The 26,567-nt window shown below is 40.4% G+C and overlaps 1 protein-coding gene across 4 annotated transcripts in view; it reads right to left on the bottom strand.

The window, feature by feature from the left end:
• The window catches only part of SKAP1 (src kinase associated phosphoprotein 1), a 313,962-nt gene extending 287,884 nt beyond the window's left edge, over positions 1-26,078 (bottom strand). For all 4 annotated transcript variants that reach the window (XM_039476898.2, XM_039476899.2, XM_039476900.2 and 1 more), the window contains exon 1: positions 25,897-26,078. In XM_039476898.2, coding sequence (XP_039332832.1) covers positions 25,897-25,942 — 46 coding nt within the window. In that variant the 5' untranslated portion in view covers positions 25,943-26,078. The remainder of the gene's footprint in view (positions 1-25,896) is intronic.
• Between the last annotated feature and the right edge of the window lie 489 nt (positions 26,079-26,567).

Raw genomic sequence — 26,567 nt, 5'->3', positions numbered from 1 at the left:
GTCTCTACTAAAAATACAAAAATTAGCTGGGCATGGTGGGGTGAGCCTGGAGTTCCAGCTACTTGGGAGGCTGAGGCAGGAGCATTGCTTGAACCCAGGAGGCGGAGGTTGTGGTAAGCCGAGATCATGCCATTGCACTCCAGCCTGGGTAACAAGATTGAAACTCCGTCTCAGAAAAAAAAGAAAAAAAGAAAAAATACCAGAAGAGTAACAGCTAAAAAGTTCCCAAATTTGGTGGAAATGTATAGCTTTAAAAAAAAAAACAAACCTTTTTAGAAAGAAAAGTGAGCCCCAGATTTCACAGGTAAAATCTATCAAACATTTAAGGTAGAAATAATACCAATCTTGTACAAACTCTTTTAGAAAACAGAAGAAGGGAAAGACTTTCCGACTCATTTTATGAAGACAGCATTCCCCAATGCCAAAATTTTATGATTAGGATATTAAGAAAAGAAATTGTAGACCAATATATAACGCATATGCCCTTCAATTTAGAAAATGGTGCTACGCACAGTGAATGTGATCTGCAGGTGCCTGAGCAACTTCATTACAGTACTTCACAACTACTCACTACTGAACAGCAAAGAGACTTAATAAGGTCCCTTGATAGATCATCTCTCTATTTAACAAAGCTCCTCATCAGTCTGATGGGTTTTCCACTAAGTGGTCAACCTTTTTAAAATAAAATCTTTCCTAACATATACATCAGATCATGTCACATCAGGATAGTTAGGCTACCTATGAGGCAAATACTACTATTCCATTTTCTGGGTAAAGAAACTTGCTCCCAGGTTACACACCTAGCAAGTGGTGCAACCAAGATAGTCTTACCATAAGATCCAGCAGTCATGTTCCTAAGTATTTATCCAGTTGAGCTAAAAATTTATGTCCATGCAAAAATCTTCAAGTGAATGTTTATAACACCTTCTTTCATAATTGCCAAATGGAAGCAACCAAAATGTCCCTCAATAGGTGAATGTATAAACAAACTGTGACACATCCAGACACTGGAATATTATTCAGCATTAAAAAGAAATAAACTCTTGGCTGGGTATGATGGCTCACACCTGTAATTCCAGAACTTTGAAAGGCTGACGTGGGCAAATCACTTGAGCCTTGGAGTTTGAGACCAGCCTGGGCAACATGGTGAAACCCTATTTCTTTTTTTTTTCTTTTTCTTTTTTTTGAGACGGAGTTTCGCTCTTGTTACCCAGGCTGGAGTGCAATGGCGCGATCTTGGCTCACCGCAACCTCCGCCTCCTGGGTTCAGGCAATTCTCCTGCCTCAACCTCCTGAGTAGCTGGGATTACAGGCATGCGCCACCATGCCCAGCTAATTTTTTGTATTTTTAGTAGAGACAGGGTTTCACTATGTTGACCGGGATGGTCTCGATCTCTTGACCTCGTGATCCACCTGCCTCGGCCTCCCAAAGTGCTGGGATTACAGGCGTGAGCCACCGCGCCCGGCTGAAACCCTGTTTCTACCAAAAATACAAAAAAGAATTAGCTAGGCGTGGTGGCGCACACCTGTAGTCCCAGCTACTAGGGAGGCTGTAGAAAGAAAGAAAGGAGGAGGGAGAGAGGGAGGGAGGGAGAGAGAGAGAGAAAGAGAGAGAGAAAGAGAGAGAGGGAGGAAGAGAGGGAGGGAGGGAGGGAGAGAGAGAGAGAGAGGAAAATAGGGAGAGAGAGAGAGGGAGGGAGGGAGGGAAGAAGGAAGGAAGGAAGGAGGAAAGAAGGGACTCAAGCTAGAAAAAGAGTTGAAGAGTGGGTGAGGGATAAACAGGTGAAGCACAGGGGATTTTTAGGGTAGTGAAATTATATCATATGATACTATAATGGCAGATATGTGACATCATGCATTTGTTGAAACCTGTAGAACTTTAAAACACAGAGTGAACCTTAATATCTGCAAATTTCAAAAAATAATTTAGGAGGTTAGGAGATTTCAAGAAAGAATGTAGACTGTAACAACATCATCTAACTGTATTACAAATCTAAGAAATAAACTCACTGAAGGGGAAGGAGAAAAGGTGCTGATCTAAGTAGCTCTGGAAATGAGCAGAGTTTGTAAGACTAAAGGCAAAAGGAACTGAACATAAATACTGAACTCCAGTCAATAAAGTTGTTTGCCACGGGTGTATGGGTTAACAATTCTTATACTGTTATACATGTTTACTCTAATTGAACAATTAAGTAAATAGATGGTGAATGGTGAGTGCCAGGTTTCTCACTGCTGGAGTGGAAAGGAGAGGAACAAGTAGCAAGGAGAGGAGTCTAGGATGATCCACGTGGTAATGAATTAGAATTGGAGACAACAGTAAGATCCCATGTTTAACTTTACACAGACACAGATGGTTATATATAGAAATATATAAATCAGGGAGAGAGATCCAAGATGGCTGATCACTAGCAGCTCGGGATTGTAGCTCCCAGTGAAAACGCAAAGAAAGAGAGGACGCCACACCTTCACATGAATTCTTGTTGCTCACGCACCAGGAGATTCCCAGCGGAGGAGCCCCACAGGTCACCAGCGCGACTCTTGCGACCGGCGAGGCGGTTTTACCGGTGCCTCGGAGTGTCAGTTCTTGGTGCAGAGTCAGAAAAGCACCATCAATCTTAACATCGCTGATTGAGTCGGCGCAGTGGGTCGCGCAGATTTCAGCGCTGAGAATCAGTAAGTTGGAAGTCCACTCAGAAACCCAATTACAAAGACGGTAATTATAAAGACCACAGATGGATAAATCTACAACGAAGGGAAGAAAACAGTCAAAAAAGGCTGAGAATACCCAAGATCAGAACGCCTCTCCCTCAACAGGGGATCACAGTTCCTCATCAGCAACGGAACAAGGCTTGATGGAGAACGAGTGTGTTCCAATTACAGAAGCAGGCTTCAAAATGTGAATAATAAGAAACTTCTGTAAATTAAAAGAACTTGTTCTAACACAATCTAAAGAAACTAAGAACTTTGAAAAAAGGTTTGACGAAATGTCAACAAGAATACAAAATTTAGAGAGGAAAATAAGTGAATTGATGGAGCTGAAAAACACAATACAAGAACTACGTGAAGTATGCACAAGTTTTAACAGCCGAATTGATCAAGCAGAAGAAAGGATGTCAGAGGTTGAAGACCAACTCAATGAAATAAAACAAGAAGACAAGATTAGAGAAAAAAGGATAAAAAGGAATGAGCAAAGTATCCAAGAAATATGGGACTATGTGAAAAGACCTAATCTACGCTTGATAGGTGTACCTGAATGTGACGAAGAGAATGAATCCAAGCTGGAAAATACGCTTCAGGATATTATTCAGGAAAATTTTCCCAACTTAGTAAGGCAGGATAATATTCAACTCCAGGTAATACAGAGAACACCACAGAGATATTCCTCAAGAAGAGCAACTCCAAGGCACATAATCGTCAGATTCACCAGAGTTGAAATGAAGGAGAAAATACTAAGGGCAGCCAGAGAGAAAGGTCAGGTTACCCACAAAGGAAAGCCTATCAGACTTACAGCAGATCTCTCAGCAGAAACCCTACAAGCCAGAAGAGAGTGGGGACCAATATTCAACACCCTTAAAGAAAAGAACTTTCAACCAAGAATTTCACATCCAGCCAAACTAAGCTTCATAAGTGAAGGAAAAATAAAGTTTTTTGTGAACAAGCAAGCACTCAGAGATTACATCACCACCAGGCCTGCTTTACAAGAGCTTCTGAAAGAACCACTACACATAGAAAGGAACAAACAGTTCAGCCTTTCTAAAAAATACCAAAAAGTAAAGAACATCAATATAATGAAGAATTTACATCAACTAACGGGCAAAAGAGCCAGCTAATATTAAATGGCAGTATTAAACTCACATATATCATTATTAATTCTAAATTTAAATTGACTAAATTCCCCAATTCAAAGATAGACAGGCAATTTGGACAAAAAACTAAAACCCATCGGTATGCTGCATCCAGACCCATCTCACATTCAAGGATACACAAAGACTCAAAACAAGGGATGAAGAGAGACTTACCAACCAAACAGAGAGCAAAAATAAATAAATAAAAAGCAGAAGTTACAATTTTTGCCTCTGATAAAATAGTCTTTAATGCAACAAAGATCAAAAGAAGCAAAAAAGGACATTATATAATGATAAAAGAATCAACGCAACAACAAGAAGAGTTAAAGATCCTAAATATATACACACCCAATACACGAATACCCAGACATACAAGACTTATAAAGAGACTTAGGTTCCCACACAATAATAGTGGGAGACTTCAACATTAATATTAGACAGATCAATGAGACAGAAAATTAACAATGATATCCAAGACTTGAACTCAGATCTGGAACAAGTAAACGTAATTAACATTTATAGAACTCTCCACTTTACACAAAATATACACTCTTATCAGTACCACATCATATCAACTTAGAAGTTTAAACGAAATGTTGGTTGGCTCCTTGTTTGTTATTCTCTTCCCTCATTTTCTTTCACGTCTCCATTATTAAGGACAATTATAGGCATACCCATATTTAGACTGCATTCTAGCCCAGGCAACAAAGCAATACCCCCATTCTCTCACCCTCTTCCTCTTTCTCTTTCTTCCTCTTCTTTATTCTTTCTCTTATTATTCTTTTTTTCTTTCAAAAAAAAAGTTTCAAATAAAATAATGGAAATAGATACATCATGCAAATAGTAATGAAAAGTAGTATTAATATCATGCATAGGATACCAAAAGCATTCATAGATATAGAAAAAGCACTACATATTGCTGAAAAAAAAAAAGAAAAAAAAATATATGGAAATCAATAAACATAATCCATCACATAAACAGAACCAATGATAAAAATCACATGATTAGCTCAACAGATGCAGAAAAGGCCTTTGATAAAACTCAATACCCCTTCATGTTAAAAAAAAAAGAAATATATAAATCAGGTTATTATTAATATATACACATGTATTTCATAGCTTTGTCAGCTAAGAGGACCTAAAAGAAATGACATCCCAGTTACAAGAAGCATACCTAGTACAAACATCTTGATTTCTAGTACCAATCTTCAATTAAAGGAACCAAGGCTCCATAGAAAATGGCTGATTCTAGGACTGGAGCAGGAAATATGTAAGATGAGCCTAAAGCATCATGTAGTGTCAAAAAGTAAGGAAGTATTGAAAACACACACACACACACACACACACACAAACACACACACATTGATGGGACATGTCGAAAGAGAGGCAGGAGGCCAGATGTGGTGGCTCATGCCTGTAATCCCAGCACTTTGGGAGGCCGAGGCAGGTGGATCACCTGAGGTCAGGAGTTCGAAACCAGCCTGGCCAACATAGCAAAACCTTGTCTCTACTAAAAATACAAAAAATAGTGGAGTGTGCTGGCAGGTGCCTGTAATCCCAGCTACCTGGGAGGCTGAGGCCCAAGCATCACTTAAACCTGGGAGGCAGAGGTTGCAGTGAGCCAAGATCACCCTATTGCATTCCAGCCTGAGCGACAGAGCAAGCAAGGCTCCATCTCAAAAAAAAACAAAGGGTCACAGGAACCAACTGAAAGAGTTCCCAATGGCCAAAGCTGGAACAATTTCCACAACAAAATAAAATAATATAGGATTATAACACCAAATATAAAATAAGTATGCATGATTCCACACTTGTATCAATAAGTATTGAATAAATAAATAAGTGGGGATGGGCACAGTGGCTCACGCCTGTAATCCCAGTACTTTGGGAGGCTAAGTTGGGCAGATCATTTGAGGTCAGGAGTTCTAGACCAGTCTGGCCATACATGCCGAACCCCAACTCTACTAAAACTACAAAAATTAGCTGGGTGTGCTGGTGCATACATGTAATCCCAGATACTCAAGAGGCCGAGGCAGGAGAATTGCTTGAACCTAAGAGGCAGAGATTGCAGTGAGCCAACATTGCATCACTGTATGCCAGCCTGGGCGACAGAGCCAGACTCCATCAAATAAACAAATGGGAGACAAGAAACGAATTTCCAGTGCAGAAGAATTTGAAATAATTTATGTACTACTCCTCTCCTCCTCTCTAAAGTTGGAGAAGCATAACTCCCACTCCTTAAGTAGGCTGCACATAGCAACTTTCCTCTAAAGAGTATGGAAAGGATGAATAAGAAGTCGCCATACAGTAGAGAAACCTGACAAACATCCTATCAGCCAGGTGATCAAAGTCAACAGCAACAGTCATCATCATGCTGATAACATATACAGCTGACATGATGGGATGAAAATGGCACTTCTCCTCTGTGATCTTCCTCCTCAAAACAAATAACCCCAGTCTAGTCATGAGAAAAATACCAGACAAATTTTAATATTGCGACATTCTACAATATACCTCACCAGTACTCCTCAAAACTATCAAGGTCATCAAAAACAAGAAAGGTCTGGGAAACTGTCACAGCAAGAGGAGCCCAAGGAGCCTAAATTAAATGAGGTATCCTGGATGGGATCCTGGAACAGAAAAAGAACATTAGGCAAAAACTAAAGAAAATTGAATGAAATGTGGATTTTAGTTAAGAATGGATCTGTGCTTGTTCATTACCTGTAACAGAAGTACCATACTAACGTGAAATGCTCACAGTAAGGGAAACTGGAGGGGAGAGGAGGAATAGGGGAACTCTGTCCTATCTGCTTAATTTTTCTATAAATCTGAAACTGTTCTAAAAATATAAAGCCTATTAATTTAAAAGGGGAAAGATGATATAATCTTAATGTTTTACAAATAAAAAAAGGTGGGGTTCCATTCATTCATTAACCCGATCTTTACTGAGTCCTTCTTTTTTTTTTTTTTTTTTTTTGAGACGGAGTTTCGCTCTTGTTACCCAGGCTGGAGTGCAATGGCGCGATCTCGGCTCACTGCAACCTCCGCCTCCTGGGTTCAGGCAATTCTCCTGCCTCAGCCTCCTGAGTAGCTGGGATTACAGGCACGTGCCACCATGCCCAGCTAATTTTTTGTATTTTTAGTAGAGACGGGGTTTCACTATGTTGACCGGGATGGTCTCGATCTCTCGACCTCGTGATCCACCCGCCTCGGCCTCCCAAAGTGCTGGGATTACAGGCTTGAGCCACCGCGCCCGGCCCTGAGTCCTTCTTATATGCCAGTTACGCACTGTGATAAACACCAGAACATTAACAATGGCCATCTCTGGGTAGTGAATTGCAGCCATTTTCATAATCTTTATATTATCTATATTTATAAAATGTTCTAAAAATATGTGTTTTGGAATCAGAAAAAAATAAGTAAAATAAAAATCATTATGCAAGCATGAGGTAATATTACTCACAAATTGGACAGACTTTAATTTTTGGTCCTCATCTTTATTTCACTCAATAGTAGTGGGCTCAGCTGGTAGTAGTGGGCTCAACTCAGGTAGTTGTGAACAAGCAAAGGAAGCCCCCTGGTCAGAGATCAAGTGGGGAATAAAGAAGATCCAACAGGAGGTGGAGTGTTAAAGTATATACTTTATTCCTATAGATGATGAATACTATACATACCTATAATTTTGAATATTAACTCTCCTTACTAAATTCTTTTTACTCCATGTTTCTTGAGTAGTAACTGACAAATATCCTTACTAAATTATAAGTAAAATAGCCTATGTAATTATAGTTGTGCATACTGAAATTGTTAAACAAATAATTATATAATTATCCCCCAATGATGTCACTAAGGACAGGTTGTTTTTATTATGATTTTACTTTTAAAGTTACTCCATATTAATTTTTAAAATAATTCCTTTCAAAACACTTTAGGAAGTCACATGTTAATTTAAGTACTTGCTTCTTCACCTGCATCTACTCACAGGGAATAAAAGGTCACAAAAATAACCTATTCCATCTGTCTCATCCAACTTTTTAAAAAAATCTGCTCTAAAAATATACCCACAAACTTACTAGATGAATAAGCACATAACCAAAAAAACATGAAGAAGTCAAAAGCAAGGTCTACATGAGAGATCATATCTTTATTATTATATATGCTTTCCAATTAAGTTTATGAAGCCAATATAACCCTGATATCAAAACTTGATGAAAACCTAGGAAAGGAAACTTCTGACCAGTATATAAAACATTTGTGGCTGGGCACGGTGGCTCACGCCTGTAACCCCAACACTTTGAAAGGCTGAGGCAGGTGGATCATGAGGTCAGGAGTTCAAGACCAGCCTGGCCAAGATGGTGAAACCCTGTCTCTACTAAAAATACAAAAACTAGTCGAGTGTTGTGGTGGGCACCTGTAATCCCAGCTACTCAGGAGGCTGAGGCAGGGAATTGCTTGAACCCAGGAGGCAGAGGTTTCAGTGAGCCAAGATCCTACCACTGCACTCCAGCCTGGGCGACAGAGTGAGACCCTGTCTCAAACAACAACAACAACAACAACAACAAAACACTTGCTCTTCAGAGCCGGGCGAGGTGGCTCATGCCTGTAATCCCAGCACTTTGGGAGGCCGAGGTGGGCGGATCACCTGAGGCTGGGAGTTTGAGACCAGCCTTACCGACATGGAAAAACCCCGTCCATACTAAAAATACAAAATTAGCTGGGAGAGGTGATACATGCCTATAATCCCAGCTACTTGGTAGGCTGAGAGAGGAGACTTGCGAATCCAGGAGGCTGAGGTTGTGGTCAGCCGAGAATGCACCATTACACTCCAACCTGGGCAATAAGAGCAAAACTCCTTCTCAAAAAAAAAAAAAAAAAAAAAAAAATTGCTCTTCAATGTAAATGATGATGCTACTCACAGTGATGATAACCCAAGGAGGCCCGAGCAACCCTGCTCAAAACATACTACTCACCACTGAACATGGAAGAGATTTTAAAAGCTCTCTCAATATATTAGCTCTTTCATTTAACCAAGGTCACTATTCTACCTGGTGGGTTTTCTATGAGGTGATCAACCTTTCACAAACAAGAGCTCTTCTAACATAAACAACATGTGCAGTCACATATGAATGCCTTGGGCTTCCTACAAGTGTAATGCCCAGTATGAAAAGCACCACTAACTACATAAGAACGTCCCCCAGATGCTTCTGACATTGCAGCATTCACTCTATATAGGACCCAATGTTGCAGTCTTCCCACAGTTATGTTCGACTAGGGAGTGAACAATACCACATGGTGTAAATGTCCCCAGACCAAAGAGAAAAGATAAAATCAAAACAACCATAAATAATGCCATATTGTCTAAATGCATTTATTCTTCAAGAAATATTTATTGAGTGCTTATCACAGGCTAAGCACAAAAAAGTAAATGAGACAGATCTAATCTCTACCTTAATTAAGAGTTTACAGTCTAGCAAAGAATATAGACTTAAGTAGACAATTAGAATAAATTGCAACAATAAAGGAAGTAATGAATGTGCAGGCCCATCGTAGAGGCACCTAGTCTAGAGGGGAAGGTATCAGGGGAAACCTCTCAGAGAACTCATCTTTCACCTGAAACCTCCAAAATTAGCAGGCCAAGAATGCATATTGGGGGACAGGTGGGAAGTTGGTGAGATGAGTAAAAGAATGGCCCAGATATTGGAACATCATGTATAGCAGTCCAGAAGTGAGAGATCACAGTTAGAAAGACAAAATTTTCAAGTTGGAGGGCAGAACACAGAGGTCAGGAGAAAGGTGGTGAAAGATTAATATGGAGGGCAAGCTTGTAGCAATATGCAGTATTTTGTACTAAAAGTAATATAAAATGATTTGAAGTCCCATATTTAAAAGGTAAACACAGCCCTGGCAATGATGCATTTTCTTTTATAATTCATAGCTGCCCTAAAATGCAAATTCTCTCAATTTCCAGGCAGCTTATAGATATCTATGCCAGCAAGTCAGGGTAGAAAAAGCAAACAGGAAAAGATGACTGAAGGACAAGGGAACAGAGGGTATTTGCAACACTAGAGGCATGATACGATTACCACACCCCATCGAAAAACCGCTGTAGAATTTGAAGGCCAGCTGAAAAGACTCTGACTTGGTAGGACGCACCCAACAGCACTAGGTTTTGTTGAATGGTGAAAGTTTTTGACATTTTCCCAAATTCTCTTATCTTGTACATTTACAAAGCTACTCTTTTGTTTATTTAGAGGAAAACAACATCTTACGGGTCATATCTTTCAACTAGTGAAAGATTAAGGCTGCCTCCTGTTTTCTAAGTAATGCTCCTAATACACTAAAAGCAAAAAATATTTGTCTATGTTCCCTAACAGTTGCAAGTGTTTTTGTTGATATATGTTTCTAAAACTCAAAAGTTCACTTCAATCAACCTTTTATTTGGAGGCAAGATGAATGGCCAAATGCTGTTGAAAACAATTCCACCAACCAAATACCAATCAAAGTGTTCCTAAAGGGGAAATTTTGTAAAAGTATTGGAACTACTAAAGCAGAACTCACATTTCCAAAAAGAAAAATGGCATAAACTTCTGCCTTTTCTGGCGTTACACTCAAGAAAATATTTGAGGTTTTTGTCTGTGGGGAAAAGGGCAGGGTTAACACCACCCTTTAAATGACTCACCAAATTAATTCTACAAAGTTTAATGCTGGGTAGCATTTCAGGCCCTCTCTTTAGCAAAAAAAAAAAAAAAAAAAAAAAAAAAAAAAAAAAAAAATCCCAAGTACCAGCAAAGACTCTTTACATGTGAATGTTTGTCCTCACTGGGCATAATCACAGAAATATCAGATTCTCTCTTTTTGCTGGTGATGTTATTCTCATTTTACCTCATCAGCCCTCTGTACACTTCTGCCATCATCCCTCATCCCATCGCCTAACCCCTCTCCTCTTTTCACAGAACCTCTAAGCCTGTTGGTTGACAGTCACACTCTTGGAGGTGGGAGTGCAGAAGAGGGAAAGAACAGACAGACACAAGAAGAAATTCTGTTCTCCCTTCCCTTTGGGTCCTTCCACTGGTTCTCATCTCCTCCCTAGGTAAGGCCCCATTCTAGCCCTCATTCTGTCCCCTTAGATGGTTTCTTTCCTAATCCTCAGAACCCCGACCTGGCTCCCAACAGTTCCTCACTTCTACCCAGCCCAGCTCATTGGAGTCATTCCCCAGTCACAAGTACCACCATCAGAGCTTGGAGCTGAAGAGGAGGGGAATAAAGAGTGAGCTTCCCCAACTAACAAAGAGGCAGCAAGTAGAAGGGGGAGATATTCAGCAGGGAAGAAGTTTCCAGAAGCCCAAGTTGGAAGGTGGACCCCCATCAAAATATTGTCTATAGTCCTCTTCTCTAGGTATAATACTTTAAAAGTAGTTTTAAAAAAATAGGTTGGCCTGCGAATTCGCCTAAAACCATGGTCCTTTTTCCCATAAAAAACATTGCATAGGAAAATATCTAAGTAAACATTGGAAAATAATCTATTTATTGATTTTTTTGTTTTAATTCTAAGATCAGGATGCTATTTCAGCCTCATTTTCCCTTAAATTTTCAACAATACCAGTATTTTTTTTTTCTGATGACAAGGAAACTGTTTCCTTTATCTTGCAGACACTTCACTCTGAATGCTGTGAAGTAGTTAAAACCTGAAAGACCAGACAATCCCGCTTCACTCCAGGATGAAGATGGGACCCTGGGTGGAAAAGGGTAGAGGGAAAGAAAAGTCTCCTTGGGCTTATGAAGAGGAAAGGAGAACAAGGGAAGAAGGGACTCCCAGGGGCCCATCTCAGAACCCTCCTTGTACTGCAGGGAGTAAAAATCTGTGTCATTCCCAGGATTTCCATGAGTGAACTACTAACAGTAAGACAGCCTTTCTGAAAATCGTGGGTTATGCCTAACCACCCTGTCATTTCTAGCCAACCATGCCTCCCACCCCAAAACAATCTCCACCTTGGAAACAGTAGAAAACCATATTTCATTCTAGGGTATCTGAGTATTCTACACATTTAATTAAGTGTCACAAGTATCTCTTTAAGTTACATATTGCTATTTTAAGGAAGAAAGCAACCTAGTTGGTAATCCAACTTCTATAAAGTCTCATTGACAGCCTATGGTAGAAACAAAAATAAAAATTCCCGATTCCCTGTCACAGGTACACTGAAGTCATCAGACCATTAGGATTTCTGCAGTCACTCTTAAATATATCTCTAAGACTTTTGTGTTTAATTTTCCTGTACTATTACTTTAAACCTTCATGGAAACCTTGTCTTATCTATTTTCACACCAATTACATAGAAGTACCATAGTAGGGGAAAATGGCTTTCAGCTTGTCTACAGCATGTTGTAAACTTACATAAAACTTTTGATCTGAAAAATGTCATCATAAAGGCAAAGACTTTTTACCTTTTATCAAGAAGGAGGAAAACATGTTGGCAGGCTAAAATCATACCTCATACCTCCACCTTTGTTTTGGTTTGCAGGAAGTTGTCAGCATAAAATAGAAAAGTCGTCAGTATGTTCTGGTAGTGGCTAGGTTTGACCTGCTAACTGTGTTTGCCCCATGACCTAAGAAATGTGTAGTGTTTATATTTTTAATTAACCTTCTACCACCTGTAGAGGAAAAAATGAAAATACCTGTATACTCACAACAGAAAAAACAAAAACCTGAAACTAAAACAATGAGAGTACTTTAGACTAAGTTTTAGCTATCAACCAGCCTATAAATCCAGGATAAACACTTACAATCTTTGAGAGTCTAAGAATCTATTCTACAGAAACACCTGCATACGGCCGGGCACAGTGGCTCTTGCCTGTAATCCCAGCACTTTGGGAGGCCGAGACAGGAGGATTACCTGGGGTCAGGAGTTCATGATCAGCCTGGGCAACATGGTGAAAGCCTGTCTCCAATAAAAATACAAAAATTAGACAGGCGTGGTGGTGCAGGCCTGTAATCCCAGCTACTCAGGAGGTCAAGGCATGAGAATAGCTTGAACCCGGGAGGTGCACGCTGCAGTGAGCCAAGATTGTCCCATTCCACTCCAGCCTGGGTGACAGTGAGATTCCATCTCAAAAAAAAAAAAAAAGAAAAGAAAGAAAGAAAGAAAGAAAGAAAGAAAGAAAGAAAGAAAGACCTGCATATGTACACTAAGATGCACAGATAAAGATGTTTTCTACAGCACTGTGGATATATAAAATATTTGGAACCAACCTTAAATATCCATCAATAGGACAATTGCTAAATAAATTATGAAATACTGTGTAGCAGTTTAAATATATATACACATAGATGGATAAATGGATAGACTGATTCACATGAAAAAGTCTCTAACACTGCTATGGTAAAAAACAAACAACAAAAAACCAGGGTGGGTGCAGTGGCTCACACCTATAATCCCAGCACTTTGGGAGAGGAAGGATCGTTTAAGCTCAGGGGTTTAAGATAAGCCTAGGCAACACAGCAAGACTCTCTTCTCTACTAAAAATAAAAATAATTAGGTGGTCATGGTGGCATGTACCTGTAGTCCCAACTACTCAGGGGAGTGACGCAGGAGAATAACTTGAGCCTAGGAGATTAAGGCTGCAGTGAACCACAATCATGCCATTATGCTCCAGCCTAGACAACAGAGCAAGAACTCAGCTCTAAAACACCCTCCCACCCTAAAAAATCCCAAGTATTCTATATGCTTCTGTGTTGTACAAATATCCTACAATAAAAATACATCTATCAGTTATTTTCAAAATTAAAAAAATCCACGGACCATGACATCAACCAGATGTTGATGCTCTCTACAGCACTGTGGATATACAAAATATTTGGAAACAACCTTAAACATCCATCAGTATTTTATCAAAAATAAAAAGACTGCAATAGCAAGTGTTGGTAAGGATATGGAACAACTGTAACTCTAGCATATACTGCTGGTGGGAGGATAAAATGGGCATAATCACTTGGGAAAAGTATTTGGACTTTAACATACATGTACCCTATGACCTCGTAATTCCACTCCTAGACATATTTATCCAAGAGAAATGAGTGCTTATGTTCACAAAACAAGTTATACAAGAATGCTCATAGCAGCTGTATTCATGATAGCCAACAACTGAAAACAACTCACTGTCCATCAGCATAAGAATGGATAAACAAATTATGAAATATTCACACAATGGGAATACTAATTAGCAAAAAGAAACAAACCAATACATACAACATGGATACATTTCAAAAAGAGTTTGTTAACAACGGATATAAAAAAGTACATACTGACTGCATTATGATAGAAGTCAGAACAGTGATTAGCTCTGGGAAGGAATACTGACTGGAAAGAAAATTTTCTAGGGGGATGGAAGGTGGTGTGGGTGTATATTGATATACAGGTATCTTGATCTGGGGGGGGTGTGGTCACACAGGTGTATATATATGTTTAGGTCAACCAGTTTTAACACTTAAGATAAGTGGTATGTAAGTCATACCTGAAGTACTAAGAAGAAAGTGAGAAAATAAAAGGAAGGGAGAGAGGGAAGAAGAGAAGAAGAAAAGGAGAGAGAGGGAGGGAGAGAGGGAGAAAGAAATATTAGGTTGGTGCAAAAGTAATTGTAGTTTTCGCCATTTAAAAGTAATGGTAAAAACCTCAATTTTTGCACCAACCTAATAGATGTATGAATAAAAGGGCTCACACAAAAGTTATGAAAAAAAAAGGATCTGGGGTTTTTTTTGGTGGGGGGACAGTGTCTTGCTCTGCTATCCAGGCTGGAGTACAGAGGTGCTATCTTGGTTCACTGCAACTTGCTTGAACCGACTCCCAGGTTCAAGCAATTCTTGTGTCTCAACCTCTAGAGTAGCTTGGATTGCAGGCATGCGCTACCACATCCAGCTAATTTTTACATTTTTAGTAGAGACGAAGTTTCACCATGTTGACCAGGCTGGTCTCAAACTCCTAACGTCAAATGATCCACCCGCCTCAGCCTCCCAAAGTGCTAGGATTATAGGCATGAGCCACCATGCCCAGCCAAAAAGTTTATTTTTAAAGGACTGTGAATTAAGAAGGTTTATTAAAAAGCAGTGAAGAGATGTTTTCTGTAGCTACCTAAGCATCCCAGCATACTTCTCATACTAGATTTATAATATATAGTAGCTTAATTAATTACAGTTATCACAATATTGGTTTAACTAAGTACAAATATGTGCCATTGGATATACTCTAATAAAACTTCTACCACTTGAATAAAAACTTTATTTTCCCATAACATACTAATATTAGAATGCCAACAATGTTAGGAGGAGACCCTAAATGAGAATTTAAATAGTTCTCAAATGATTTTATTAGAGCCATCAGCCTTGAGGAAGACTTGCTATCTGGATGGTAAGACCTCTCTATTCCTGAGCTCAGATCTGTCCTATCTTCCATGTAAATGTTGGATAGTAAAAGTAAGCAGTGGAACTCAAAGACTCTAAATCTGAAAAGCCATCTGTTATAATCACCTAACCTATAATGCAGCACTGCCAAACTGGAAAAGCAAGCAATGAACTTGGAAACACAGGGGAAATAAATAGGAATAAATGTAGCAGAAATTATAGGATTTCTGTAGGCTGTAATGGCTTATAACATAAAAAAATTAGATCTATGATACTTATGTCAGTATGTTAAGATCCTCAGATGGCGGTAAAATTTAAAACTTACCTTATTTTTCCTATATTTAAAATGACTAAAAACTGTTTAAGTACTATACTTAAGAAATTAGGGGCCGAGCGCAGTGGCTCAAGCCTGTAATCCCAGCACTTTGGGAGGCCAAGGCGGGTGGATCACAAGGTCGAGAGATCGAGACCAACCTGGTCAACATGGTGAAACCCCGTCTCTACTAAAAATACAAAAAATTAGCTGGGCATGGTGGTGCGTGCCTATAATCCCAGCTACTCAGGAAGCTGAGGCAGGAGAATTGCCTGAACCCAGGAAGCGGAGGTTGCGGTGAGCTGAGATCGCGCCATTGCACTCCAGCCTGGGTAACAAGAGCGAAACTCTGTCTCCAAAAAAAAAAAAAAAAAAGAAAGAAATTAGGTAAAAATATTATCTTAATAACTGAATAACTGGTACTACAGTTCCTCTTGGGGAAAGAACTGTCATTGTCTGGGAAAATAACTTGTTCTGCTGTGTGTGGCTATTGGTGGGAAACTAAACAACTATACAGGTAGTTAAACTGCCTTTTCATGTGGCAGGGAAAAAAAACATATGTATTTTTTACTTCAGATAGGATAAAGAAAGTGGCAATGAGAAGGTATAAGGCTGGGAACTAAATCAAATGAAAGAATAGAGGTTATAGCCTGATAACTGGGGTGGCAGAAGGGTATTTAAGAAAAGGAATGCCTAAAGCTCAAATCCTTTGCATGACTGCAATGTAAACCCCTCCTCCCTCTCCCAGTACCCTCTGATTCTGCAGTGATGTCTTCCGTACTCATAAGGATTTCCTGTGAAAAGGCTTTTGTGGAAATTGAGAAGGAAAATATGCCTAGGCCAGGGCTTCTCAACCTCAACAGTATTGACAATTTGGGCTGGATGATTCTTTACTGTGGAGGAACTGTCCTGTGTATTGTAGGAAGCTTAGCATCATCCTTAGCTTCTACCCACTAGACGCCAGGAGCACCCTCCCCAGCTGTGACAACCAAAATGTCTCCAGATGTTACCAAAAGTCCCCAGGGTCAAAATCACCCTGGTGGCAACTGCTGGTTTGGGCCTACACAACCCAGGACAGACAGCATGCATAGCAGCATGGGAGCCTGGAGGGAAAGCTGACCTTGACAACGCATGCTCCTTGAGAATCACCCTGATCCTGAGGGGAGCTGTGAACTTCCATGGAGAGCAGCTCTTACCTAGAGTTCAAAAGACCTAGGCAGCCCATCTAACACTAGACTATAATCAGAATGAAGTTCAAATATCTCCATCAACTTTTTTAAAATTTTAGCAAACAAAAGGGAGACGGAGAATAGCTTTTTCTTTTTTTTAAACTGGGGATTAATGTAAAAATTCTAGTTTTACACAAAACAGAGTGTTCTTTTTTTTTTTTTTTTTTTTTTTTTTGAGACAAGTTTTGCTCTGTCGCCCAGGCTGGAGTGCAATGGCATGACCTCGGCTCACTGCAACCTCTGCCTGCCAGGTTCAAGTGATTCTCCTGCCTCAGCCTCCTGAGTAGCTGGGATTACAGATGCCTACCATCATGCCTGGCTAATTTTTTGTATTTTTAATAGAGAGGGAGTTTCACCATGTTGGTCAGGCTGGTCTCGAACTCCTGACCTCAGGTGATACAACTGCCTCGGCCTCCCAAAGTGTTGGGACTGCAGGCATAAACCACCACTCCGGCCACAAAATAGAGTGTTCTATAGCAAGGCAAGGAGCACAGATGTTTCCTGATATGCTCAGTCATACACAAACAGACTAGGTGAAGTTTCAAGTGCCACCTCAGAGAATCCTCCTGTGACAAAACAAAATTTCAACTGAAACATCAGGGAAGAAAAATTATATGCCTGGGAATCTACAAGAATATAGAAAATTCAGAGAACTGCAGGCTAGGTGACAACAAAAGCAATGAAGCTAATTTTCTCTCTCCTTCCTCCATAAAGTTTCTCATCAAAATAATTACTAGACTCTGAAGGAAAGAAATGGAGATCTTGAAAGAATCCCTAAAAGCCTCCCATAATGGAGAAAAACAGGGATAGGCCACCAATATAAGGAAAATACCACAAAGACCATGACTAGGAGTTTTCCTGTGGAAAGGCAGCTTCCAAAAAAAAAAAAAAAAAAGACAAAAAAGGAGGGCAATTTGATAACTCAAGTGAAAAAATTTTAGTTTTATTTATCAGACATTTATATGGTGTTTAATGGATGCCAGATACTGTTCTAAATTCTTTTCAATATTCATTCCTTTATTCTTCATATAAATTCTGTAAGATAGGTACTGCTATTATCTCAATATTACAGATAGGTACCATTATTATCTCAATATTACAGATCACGAAACTGAGGCTCATGGTCTATTTAGTGAGTAAATGGTAGTAAGAAAGGGAAGAGTTAGAATTTGAATATAGGCAAACTCCACACAGAGAAAATACACAGGACCTATGAGAAAAAAAATAATGTTCAAAAAGAAAAGATCACCTGAAGAACTAAAGAAAATGCCTCCTTCTGAAGCAGATTTATTATTAAAGAACAGAAATGTTTAGAAAATTTCTAATTCTTGGCAACATCCAAAAAGTCATTACATGTATAAATCAGCACTTTATAGATGTAATGAAAATGAGACAATGAATTATGAGAAAAGAATACATGGCAACATTAAAAAAAGATGTTGAATTTAAAACCATAACGAAAGCAATGACAGATGAGACAGTTTAAAAAGATAAAACAGAGAGAGTAGATCAGGAGTCCTATATATATATATATATATATATATATATATATATATATATATATACATAAAATATAAACCCAGGTATGACAGTATAAAACAGATGGAGCAGAAGCAAAGTAGAAGAAAACTTCCCCAACTCAAAGGAAGGCCTGAGTCCATAATCAACAGGGTTCACTACATACCGGGCAAAATTATTAAAAGGCCTACCTGGGATGCTATTTAAAAAATATATTAAAAGTAAATAAGGTCCAAGTAAGACCTTAATAAAACCTAGTGACATTTTTAAGAGCAATGAAAAATATTCTATAAATCCCCAGCTAAAAGGAGTGGATTATAAATAAAATATATCAGACTGGCATCAGACTTCTCCTTCCAAAACTGAAGACCAGAAGATAACGGCACAACTTTTAGAGGCTGAGTTGCAGGGAGGTAGAAGGAAGGGGAAAAGTGTGACCCCAGAACTTCATGCCCACAGCTAAGTTTATATGAAATAATGGAGACACATTCTCAGACATACAGAGGTGCAGCAAGCCTATTATCAAAGTTCCCTTTCTCAGAAGTTCACCCAGCATTATATTCTAGATCACCATCTACCAGGACTTCACACACTGTCCAGTACAGTAGTCACTGTGGCTACTGATCAGCTGAAATGTCACTAGTACAACCGAGGGACCAACTTTTTGTGTTGTATTTAAATTTAATTAATAATTTAAGTTGAAATAGCCACATGTGGCTAGTGGCTATTATGGTCAACAGCACAGTCTGAATATCTAAGATATAAAATAGAGTTCAAGGATGAAAAATTAATGGTACCAAAAGTAAGAAATGAACAAGTTAAGCAGGAAAAACATATTCTTGCTTGTTTGTTTTTTGAGACAGGATGTTACTCCATCACCCAGGCTGGAGTGCAGTGGCCCCAATCTCAGCTCACTGCAGCCTTGACCTTCTGGGCTCAAGTGACCCTCCCACCTTCTCAAAGGGTTGGCATTACAGGCATGAGCACCATGCCTGGTCCAATTTTTCTTTCAAGACATTAGGATAGGCTGGGTGCAGTGGCTCACACCTGTAATCCCAGCACTTCGGGAAGCCAAGGCGGGCAGATCACCTGAGATCAAGAGTTCAATACCAGCCTGGCCAATGTGGTGAAACCCCATCTCTACTAAAAATACAAAAATCAGCCAGGCGTAGTGGCATGCGCCTGTAATCCCAGCTACTCAGGAGGCTGAAGCATGAAAACTGCTTGAACTTGGGAAGTCGAGGTTGCAGTGAGCCAAGATCACAACACTGCGCTACAGCTTAGGTAACAGAGGGAGAATCTGTCTCAAAAAAAAAGACATTAGGGTAAAACTATTTGTGAAATAAATATAGGATATATAACTTGAAGGAAAAAAAAACCCCACTTAATAATTGTCTTATTTCATTTGGGCAGCTATAACAAAATACTACAAATTAGGTAGCTTATAAACAACAGAAATTTATTTCTCACAGTGGGAGACTGGTAAGTCCAGATCACCAGCAGATTCAGTGTCTGGTGAAGGCTTGCTTTTTAGTTCAAAAATAGCACCTTCTAACTATGTCCTCACATAGTGAAAGGAGTAAGGCAGTTATCTGGGACCTCTTTTATAAGGGTATTAATACCATTCATAAGGGGTAATCACCTCCCAAAAGCTAATACAATCACATTTGTAATTAGGTTTCAACATATGAATTTTGGCAAGACACAAACATCCAGAGCATAGCAGTGATCTAAGAAAACCCTCAGGAAGGTCATGCCTATAATGGCAACCTCAGTGGCTCATGCCTATAATCCCAGCACTTCGGGAGGCCAAGGTGGGTGGATCATGAGGTCAGGAGTTCAAGACCAGCCTGGTCAACACAGTGAAGTCCCATCTCTACTAAAATACAAAAATTAGGCCAGGCGTGGTGGCTCACGCCTGTAATCCCAGCACTTTGGGAAGCTGAGGGGTGGGGATCACGTGATCAGGAGATCGAGACCATCCTGGCTAACACAGTGAACTCACCGCTACTAAAAATACAAACAATTAGCCAGGGATGGTAGCAAGCGCCTGTAGTCCCAGCTATTCAAAAGGCTAAGGCAGGAGAATGGCTTGAACCCGGGAGGCAGAGGTTGCAGTGAGCCAAGGAAGTGCCACTGCACTCCAGCCTGGGCAACAAGGGAGACTCTATCTCAAAAAAGAAAAGAAAAGAAAACCTCAGGAGACAATAACAAGTGAAAAACTCTAAGTAGAAAAATCAATATACAAACCTATACACAAATATATCCCAACTTTTAAGGTAAATCCATATAATAAACACTGAGAAAAATACATGGAAATTTAACTATTATTGATTCTGAGTACTGTATCCTATTGCGTGTTTTCTAAATTTTCTATAATTAGCATTATTACTTTTATAATCAGAAAAGTTTAACATAAAAAAGGAATAGAACTATAGTCATATCTTACTTTACAGAATTCAACTGAGCAGTAGCCTCACCAATCTGGAAGCAATCCAGTTTCAAAAATTAAGCAAAAAAGATTCTGAGCAGCCAAAATACATCTTACAAAGCCCACAGTTAAAGGTGTGGGTACTTTGTTAATCAAGAAAGGCCTTTGTAACATCTCTTACACGTATCTCAATTCCAACTAACTTGGTCATCTGATGTTCCAGAAACATTGGGAATGTAGACACACAGACAAAAGTACAAAGTGATAGGCCCTGGCCTTACAGCAGGAAAAAAAATAATGAAAATACAAATATAAAGCAGACACAGATACTTACAAAGCAGTTCAGGGGCAACTATGGCCAAAACATCTTTTTTTTTTTTTTTTTTATTGCATTTTAGGTTTTGGGGTACATGTGATGAACATGCAAGATTGTTGCATAGGTACACACTTGGCAGTGTGGTTTGCTGCCTTCCGTCCCCTCACCTGTATCTGTCATTTCTCCCCATGCTATCTCTTCCCACCTCCCCACGGCCCCGCCCCTCCCCCATTTCCCCCCAACGGACCCCAGTGTGTAGTGCTCCCCTCCCTGTGTCCATGTGTTCTCATTGTTCAACACCCACCTATGAGTGAGAATATACGGTGTTTGATTTTCTGCTCTTGTGTCAGTTTGCTGAGAATCTTAAACAATACATAGTAAAGTGTGATAATAGATATTCACTATAACAACTTTGAGTTAGTGCTCTACAGAGGTCCATTTGAAGACAGCCACAGACTAGATAGTTAAAGAAAAATTCCTAATGCATTTTAGAAAAAAACCTGGTCACAAATGTTTATAATAAAAAATTAAGAGTGCTTAAAGAAAATCTCAGCTATCCAGAGCAACTCATTCCTGCAAGTTCCCCATAGTTGGAATTTTACTATATGGAAATGGATTTTATGGTTGGCTGCACTGACGAACACAGGTCTGGAGAACAATCTGGAAGGAAATGATTAATGACTGCTTCTTTACAAGGAAGTTTAAAAATAAGTATTCATATCAGAATCAGCATTAATGCAGCAATTGCTACTACATGCAGCAAAATAACATCAACAACATCCAGGTTGTTGATGTTATTTTGGCTTAAATCCATATTCTGGGCAGGATTTAGTATCATGTAGGCAGTTGGGACCTATCAGCTACCAGAGTAAAGTTAGTAGGCCCCATTCCATCACACAGGACAAACTATGAACAAAAGAAATACCTGTTCCACCTCCTTTATACTCGCCTCTTTTGCTTTTGACTTCAAAAGCGGGGCTAGAAAGACCAGGAAGCAGAGACTAATTATGTTTATATCTGTGAAGCAAAGATTATACAAACTGCCAGCACTTCATTGTTTTTGTTTTCAGCATGGTTATCACAAAACAAAAACAAAAAGATAACTTCTACATCTGAAGCCCTATTATTTGAAAACAGACCTGAATATTTCCTCCTCTTTCAATAAAGCAGAAAGCACCCTTTGTTTTACTTATCTATAAGGTACTTATTTGCTGATAGGGGACTAGTTACTACTTCTATATGAGAGCTTGACAAAGTCTATCTAAAGAAGCTATTTCCTGAGTCGCCCTAGAAGCCTCTCACTGTTTTGACACTTGCCAAAAATCCAAGAGAGCATTTTTTTTTTAATTTTTCCACCTTCCATACCCCTCAAGGCTAAAAAGAGAAAAACATGACCACAAGCATAGTTAATGGTCCATTAGCAATCTGACCTCTCTGAGTTTCTATTTGTCTTTTGTTCCTTTTTCTTTTAAATATCCTTACTACTTATTTATTTCCTGTTTACAAAAATAACACATGGTCATTGTCACAATTCAAACAACACAAAGATATATGAAAACAAAAATTAATAATAACCTCCCCTCCTCTAAACTCTCACTCTTCTCCCAAGGAAGCCAATGTTAATAGACTGGTATGTATTCTTTTTTACTTCTTCCTAGGCTTACACAAACATTTATTACATATATATCTTTTCTGGTTTTGTCTTTTGGTTTTCAAGCAAAAATGGGATATTACATATTCTATCATGCATTTTGCCTTTTAGTCTTAAAAATATGCCATGGATGCCTTTCAAGCCTATATATAGATCCGCAGAATCTTTTTTTAGTGGCTGTGAAGTATTCTGCAAGATAAATGTCCCATAATTCATTCAATCATCACTCTGAGTCTCCCAACTCATTAACATTTAGGATAGATCTTTGTGCATATACTACTTTATGTCCTTTAAGTTTCAGTGACAGATTTTTAGAAGTGAGGTTTCTAGGTCAAGTGAAACAACTCCAAATGTTTAAAATTTTACATTTAAACAAAATTAATTTTAGGCCTTGAGAATTTCTGTTTTCTTTTTATTATGTAAAATTTTGTTATCAACCTTTCATAATACTTTACATATTTTATTCTTAAAAGCACACACATTATGTCAGAAAATACCCCTGTCATTTATGCTTACGTAGTTATAAATAAATAAATGCTTAAGTTATGACTGTGATGTCCAGTGTTAAATCACTGTGCAAATGCTTATGCCTTGGTTTATGAAAGTCGTAATTCTTTGTGGAAACCCCACCCCCACAGCCATGTGGCAGCACTAGAGTTGCAGTCCTCACATCCTGTGACTCCTTCTTAGAGAGTAACTATATAGACCAGGACCTCCATTTTTTCTCATTTCAACAGTTAACCTTAAAAAGTGTGTGGTGGGAGAGACAAATAGCAACAAACAACAAATTAATGGTCATTTTGGGTTTCTAATATCAACAAATTATATGTAACACAATGAATAATGCTCCTGTACTACACCAGAGACTATGTTCCATAAGAAATAAAACCTATAACCAACATGTTGCTATTATTATTATAGAAACCTTTCAAAAACATATTCTTCAAACATTTTTCAGTAGAATCACTGGATGAATCACACTTTACACTCCTTTTCTCTACTTCAGATTCAAGTTCTAATTGCAAACTTAAAAAAAAAAAAAAAGCCTTAAAGAAATACTTTAACCAACGAAGCTCCTTAAAATTTAGTTTCAGACTCCTTCATATATTTTAAAGACCTGAGCACCAACAGAGATTGTTAAGACACAGCAAGTTTGATACAGAAGTATGTGACATGCAATTAATCTCCATTCATACCCTGCTCTACTTGTCAGCAAACAAAGGTTCTGCTTTAGAAGGAGATCTGAAGACTTCAATTAAAAACAGTCAGCTAACAAGAAAATAATCTAAGCTAAAGGAAGGTGGCAGGTGCAGAAATGAGTTGTTTACCAAAGTGTCAGTTTTGAACAATAAAGAACTGCACATCAAAAATGCTGAAGGAGTGAATTTCATTGCAAGCCTCTGAAAATAAAAAGGAATTTTATACCAAAGCTAGACAAAAAATGGAAGTATAGTTTAACAAGCTTATAAAATAGGTTTCCTCTCTTCAAATGACAGATACCAATAAAAAGAATCACTTTATATCTTTCAATGCAAGGGCAGATTTAAACTTTTTGCCACAGTTCCTTCTCTTAGAAACCAAAGACAATTACAACTTTCCTTCACAAGCCTAATATTAAACCAACAACGGAGGGAAAGGCTGGAATGCTTCTTCTTATGACACCCAAATAATGCTCTTTTACCCTGCAAATAGTTTTCTACCCGCAAAGTTTAGATTTATTCTCATCACAAGTAAAATGGATTTTGGAAACCTCTCCTCAAAAGAAAGAGCTAGTTGACAGCTTTTACATAGAAGCAATCCAGAATGGAAACAGTGCTACAAACAGAGACCAAAAGGACTTGCCAAATATTTGATTAGGAGGCAATTTATACCTAGATAACAAGGTAATGGAGATATAAAACCAATTAAATTGAGAGAAACTGAAAAAAATAACTGCTTGCCAAAAATATGACCTGCCCAAAGCAGGCCATCTGTTAAATATGTGTCAAATATGTCAACTTAGATGCCAAAAGGCTTAATTCTGAATAGTTTCCTCCTGGGACCTTATGCAACTGCAGATTCCAGGCCTCTGTCGTCCCTGGAAGGTTAGTCACAGGAAAGCAAGTAAAAGTGACTTTCACCATGAAACCCAGCAGATGAAACTGCCCGTTAGCGACGTCTTTGCCATATCTCTTTGGAGTGTTGGCAGTTGTGTGTTGCGTGTTGGTGAGGATGGCCGGAACTCTTTTTTTTTTTTTTTTTTTTTTTTTTTTTTTTTTTTTTTTTTTGAGACTGAGTTTTGCTCTTGTTACCCAGGCTGGAGTGCAATGGCGCGATCTCGGCTCACCGCAACCTCCGCCTCCTGGGTTCAGGCAATTCTCCTACCTCAGCCTCCTGAGTAGCTGGGACTACAGGCACGAGCCACCATGCCCAGCTCATTTTTTGCACCTTTAGTAGAGACGGGGTTTCACCATGTTGACCAGGATGGTCTCGATCTCTTGACCTCGTGATCCACCCGCCTCGGCCTCCCAAAGTGCTGGGATTACAGGCTTGAGCCACCGCGCCCGGCCGAAACTCTTTAAATCACCGCTTAGACACCGTCGTTGGAAGGTGAACACCCCACAACCGGAGCACTCTCAGAAAAGGAGTTAAGGGCATCCTGAGAACGAGCCTGCCTTGGGGTGGGTGAGACCCCTCAACCGTCTGCAGGGTGATAAAGGGAGGGCCGGGGTTTTCGTTCTGACAAAACTCGGGTCAACCACCGGGCCTTGGCCCATGGGGATTCCGCGAGCCCCTCGCAGCCCCCCTGAAGAGCCTCGGGGGCCTCAGAGCAGGAAGCTTTGGGGTCTTCTGTGAGAGGTGAAGAAGTCGGGGCTGGGGAAGGCGGAGGACGGGAAACCCACAGATGTAGGGGAGTCCCTCGGAGGAAGGGACGGGGGAGGACCAAGCCAGGTGGCATGGGGACCAAGAACCCGGCCTGAAGGAGTTCAGAAGCCGGGGAGGCGACATGGAGGCGAGGAGGTGCCTCGAGGAAGATGTGGGCCTCCAGGGAGTGAAAGGGGACCTGAGGTGAGAGGATGGAAAGCTGGCTCTGGGAAGCTGAGGGCTCTAGAAGCCTGGAGGTTCTAGGAGGAGGAGAGTGACGCAGCCGAACAGAAAGCCCGGCCGGCCGCGGGAGGCCTGGGGTCTCCGCTCCTGAAGGGGCCCGCGCCAAGGCGTTACCTTCCAGGAGCCAACGGATCTCCTCAGGGAGGGCGGCGGCCTGCATTGGGCTGGGCCAGAGGGCGGCGACGTGCGAGGCGGGACGGGGCGCGGGCCCTGGTCGGGAGGTGGACGGGCTGGAGGGCGACCCGGCTGCGCCGCGAGGCACCTGTACCTCAGCCGCGCTCGCCGCCAGCCGAGCGCGGCCGCGGGGCGGGGCCGTGGGTCCCGGGGCGCGTCAGGAAGTGGCGCGGGCGGGGGCCTGGGGGCTGGGGGCGGGGGGCGGCGGGCGTCCGGCACGCGGCGCGGGTGCACGTGGCGCTCACGCCGGGGCCCAGCGGTAGAAGGACGGGGAGTGCCGGAAGCGCCGCACCCTGAGACGCCGAAGGTGCGCCCCTCCAGCACCCGCCAAAACAAAAGACTTCACGAGGCTCAAAGGAACCACGGCTTTGGAGACTCCATCCTAAAGCTCCGAACAGTCGGCCTCGCGGTGGCAGACGTGAAGGACCACGGCGTGCCCGAGGGGTGCCGGGAGGCAGAATCCAAGGAAGAGATGAATCCCCGGGACCCTCAATTGCCGGTCCAGTTCGCACTTCCATCCCCAGAAAGGAGGGCAGATTGTCACTCTTAGGGAAGCCACACTGGTGGAAGTCCCAATGAACAGTCTAAGGCCACCAGCATTTGGGGGAATC

The sequence above is a fragment of the Saimiri boliviensis genome, chromosome 17 (assembly GCF_048565385.1).
Source record: "Saimiri boliviensis isolate mSaiBol1 chromosome 17, mSaiBol1.pri, whole genome shotgun sequence".
NCBI lineage: Eukaryota > Metazoa > Chordata > Mammalia > Primates > Cebidae > Saimiri > Saimiri boliviensis.
The sequence above is the reverse complement of the archived record's forward strand: the minus strand, read 5'-3'. Positions and strand labels throughout refer to the sequence as shown.